Source organism: Nicotiana tomentosiformis, chromosome 11 (assembly GCF_000390325.3).
Source record: "Nicotiana tomentosiformis chromosome 11, ASM39032v3, whole genome shotgun sequence".
In the NCBI taxonomy this organism is placed as follows: domain Eukaryota; kingdom Viridiplantae; phylum Streptophyta; class Magnoliopsida; order Solanales; family Solanaceae; genus Nicotiana; species Nicotiana tomentosiformis.
Genome location: NC_090822.1, coordinates 89,759,343 through 89,762,811, shown reverse-complemented (window position 1 = coordinate 89,762,811; position 3,469 = coordinate 89,759,343). Strand labels below are relative to the sequence as shown.

General features: G+C 43.8%; 1 protein-coding gene across 1 annotated transcript; it reads left to right on the top strand.

The window, feature by feature from the left end:
- Window positions 1–338: 338 nt before the first annotated feature.
- Window positions 339–743, top strand: LOC138901812 (uncharacterized). The gene has a single exon (XM_070189605.1). The coding sequence runs from the start codon at window positions 339–341 to the stop codon at window positions 741–743; it is 405 nt and encodes a 134-aa protein (XP_070045706.1).
- Window positions 744–3,469: the final 2,726 nt, after the last annotated feature.

Genomic DNA, 3,469 nt, shown 5'->3' with positions numbered 1-3,469 from the left:
TGCCATGTCTTTTGATGCCTTATTGAGACTGGATAAGTTTACTAAGCTCTTTCCAGTTCACTTCAGTGGTACACCTTCGAAGGACCTACAGGATGATCTTGAATGCTACCACGAGGTGCTGCGGAACATGGGTATAGTTGAGACCAATGAGGTTAATTTTGCTGTATTTCAGATGACAGGTTCCGTCAATAGGTGGTGGAGAGATTATACATTGACCCGACCAGTCGGATCGCCTGCACTTACCTGGCAACAGTTCTCTCAGCTATTTTTGGAAAAGTTCCTCCCTATCACACTGAGAGGAATTTCGCAAGCAATTTGAGCGTCTACAACAGGGCAATATGACTGCTACTCAGTATGAGTCCCGTTTTGTGGATTTGGCCCATCATGCTCTTCTTTTACTACCTACGGAGGGAGAGAGAGTGAGGAGGTTTATTGAGGGACTCACTCACCCTATCAAACTTCAGATGTCCAAGGAGACCGGAAGTGAGATTTCTTTTCAGGCGGCTGCTAATGTCGCATGGAGGATCGAGATGGTTCTTGCACATGAGAGGAGTCAGAGGTCCGATAAGAGGCCTCGTCAGTTTGGTGGTTTCAGTGGTGTCTCGTCTGGAGGAAGGGGTAATTTTGGTAGGGGACATCCTCCCAGACAGTTTCATTCATCACTTCATGCATCTCCCGATGCTTCAGAGAGTCACAGTCCTATTATGCCTTACTCTAGACAGCCGACATTCAGTGCACATTAAGCTCATATTAGTGCTTCACCACTCCAGAGTTATTACATCGGTTATCCGGCCTATTTGGGTCAGCTTCAGCTTCAGCAGCCGACATCAGGATGGGTATTATGAGTGTGGGAATATTGGTCACATCGGGAGGTATTGCCCTAGACTGGCGAGTAACAGATCTCAGCAAGATTCGCGTGCCATCATACCATCATCGATTGCTTCACCGTCTGCTCAGCTAACTAGAGGTAGGGGTAAGGAAGCTAGAGGGGGAGGTTAGGACATTAGAGGTGGAGGTCAGGCCATTAGAGGTGGAGGTCAGACCGTTAGAGATGGAGGCCAGCTAGTTAGAGTCCGTCCCAGAGATGCAGTTCAGAGTGGTGGGGCCCAACCTTGATTTTATGCTTTTCCAGCTAGGCCTGAGGCCGAGTCATCTGATGCTGTGATCACAGGTATTATTTTAGTTTGCCATAGAGATGCTTCAGTTCTATTTGATCCAGGATCTACTTATTCCTATGTGTCCTCCTATTTTGCTTCATATTTGGTTGTGCCTTGTGATTCTCTGAGTGCTTCTATGTGTGTATCTACACTGGTGGGAGACTCTGTTGTAGTAGATCATGTCTATCGTTCATGTGTGGTTACTGTTGGTAATCTTGAGACTAGTGTGGATCTTCTACTTCTTGATATGGTAGATTTTGATGTCATCTTGGGTATGGATTGACTGTCCCCTTATCATGATATATTGGATTGTCATGCCAAGACAGTGACCCTAGATATGTCAGGGTTACCTTGGTTAGAGCGGAAAGGAACTCCTGGTCATTCTGCCAACATGGTTATTTCTTATATGAAAGCTCGGCGTATGGTATAGAAAGGGTGTCTAGCCTATTTGGCTTATATTCGCTTTCCCAGTGCAGATGTCCCTTCTATGGACTCAGTACCAGTTGTTCGTGAATTTCCAGAAGTATTTCCTACAGATTTGTCGGGGATGCCACCCAACAGAGATATTGACTTATGTATTTATTTGGCTCCGGGCACTCAGCCCATTTCTATTCCATTATACCGTATGGCCCCGCCAGAGTTGAAAGAATTGAAAGAGCAGTTACAAGACTTGCTTGATCAGGGATTCATTAGACCCGGTGTCTCGCCCAGAGGTGAACTAGTATTATTTGTAAAGAATAAAGATGGCTCTATGCGGATGTGTATAGACTATCAGCAGTTGAACAAGGCCACTATCAAAAATAAATATTTGCTGCCAAGAATTGATGACTTATTTGATCAGCTTAAGGGTTCCAAGGTATTTTCGAAGATCAATTTAAGGTTTGGCTACCATCAGTTAAAGATTAGGGAATCTGATGTCCCTAAAACAGCTTTTCAAACTCGGTATGGGCATTACGAATTCCTAGTGATCTCATTTGGGTTGAAAAATGCCCCAGCAACATTTATGGATTTGATGAATCGGGTGTTCAAGCCTTACTTGGATTCTTTTGTAGTTGTATTCATTGATGATATCTTGATTTACTCCAGCAGTCGAGAGGAACATGAGCAGCATCTTCGAAATGTGCTTCATACCTTGAAGAATAATCAGTTATATGCCAAGTTTTCAAAATGTGAGTTTTGGTTAGACTCAGTTGCCTTTTTGGGTCATGTTGTATCGGCAGAAGGCATAAAGGTGGATCCTAAGAAGATTGAGGCTGTTCAGAATTGGCCTAGACCTACTTCAGTTATAGAGATCCGGAGTTTCCCGAATTTAGCAGGTTATTATCGCCGGTTCGTGGAAGGTTTTTCATATATAGAAAGCCCATTGACCAGGTTGACCCAGAAATGTGTTCCATTCAGATGGTCAGACGAGTATGAGTTGAGATTCCAGAAGCTCAAGACCGCTTTGACTACGACGCTAGTGTTGGTATTACCCACAGGTTCAAGATCGTATACGATATATTATGACGCATCTCACATTGGGCTTGATGCAGTATTAATGCAAGATAGCAAGGTAATTGCATATGCGTCGTGACAGTTGAAAGTTCATGAGAAGAATTATCCTGTTCATGACTTAGAATTGGCAGCCATTGTTCATGCGCTGAAGATTTGGAGGCATTACCTTTGCTGTGTCTCGTGTGAGGTATTTACTGATCATCGTAGCCTTCTGTATCTGTTCAAACAAAAGGATCTTAATTTGAGGCAGAGAAGATGGTTAGAGTTGTTGAAAGACTATGATATCACCTTTTTGTATCATACTGGAAATACCAATGTGGTGGCTGATGCTTTGAGTAGAAAGGCTGTGAGTATGGGCAGCCTTGCTTATATTCCGATTGGTGAGAGACCATTAGGTGCAGATGTTCAGACCTTGGGTAATCAGTTTGTGAGGTTAGATGTTTCAGAACCCAGTCGAGTTCTAGCTTGCACAGTCGCTCGGTCTTCTTTATATGAGCATATCCAAGAGCGACAATATGATGATCTTCATTTACTTATCCTTAAGGACACGGTGCAGTACGGTGATGCCAAACAGGTTGTTGTGGGGGAAGATGGAGTTCTACGAATGCAGGGTCGTATTTGTGTGCCTAATGTTTACGGGCTTCGTGAGTTAATCCTTGAAGAGGCACACAGTTCCAGGTATTCTCTTCATCCAGGTACCGCCAAAATGTATCAAGATTTGCGGCAATATTATTGGTGGAGGAGAATGAAAAAGGATATAGTGGCATATGTAGCTCGGTGTCTGAATTGTCAGCAAGTTAAGTACGAGCATCAGAGAC

Bases quoted from the DNA above. Each gene is read 5' to 3' on its own strand.
- LOC138901812 (XM_070189605.1), top strand. From the start codon at position 339: ATGACTGCTACTCAGTATGAGTCCCGTTTTGTGGATTTGGCCCATCAT.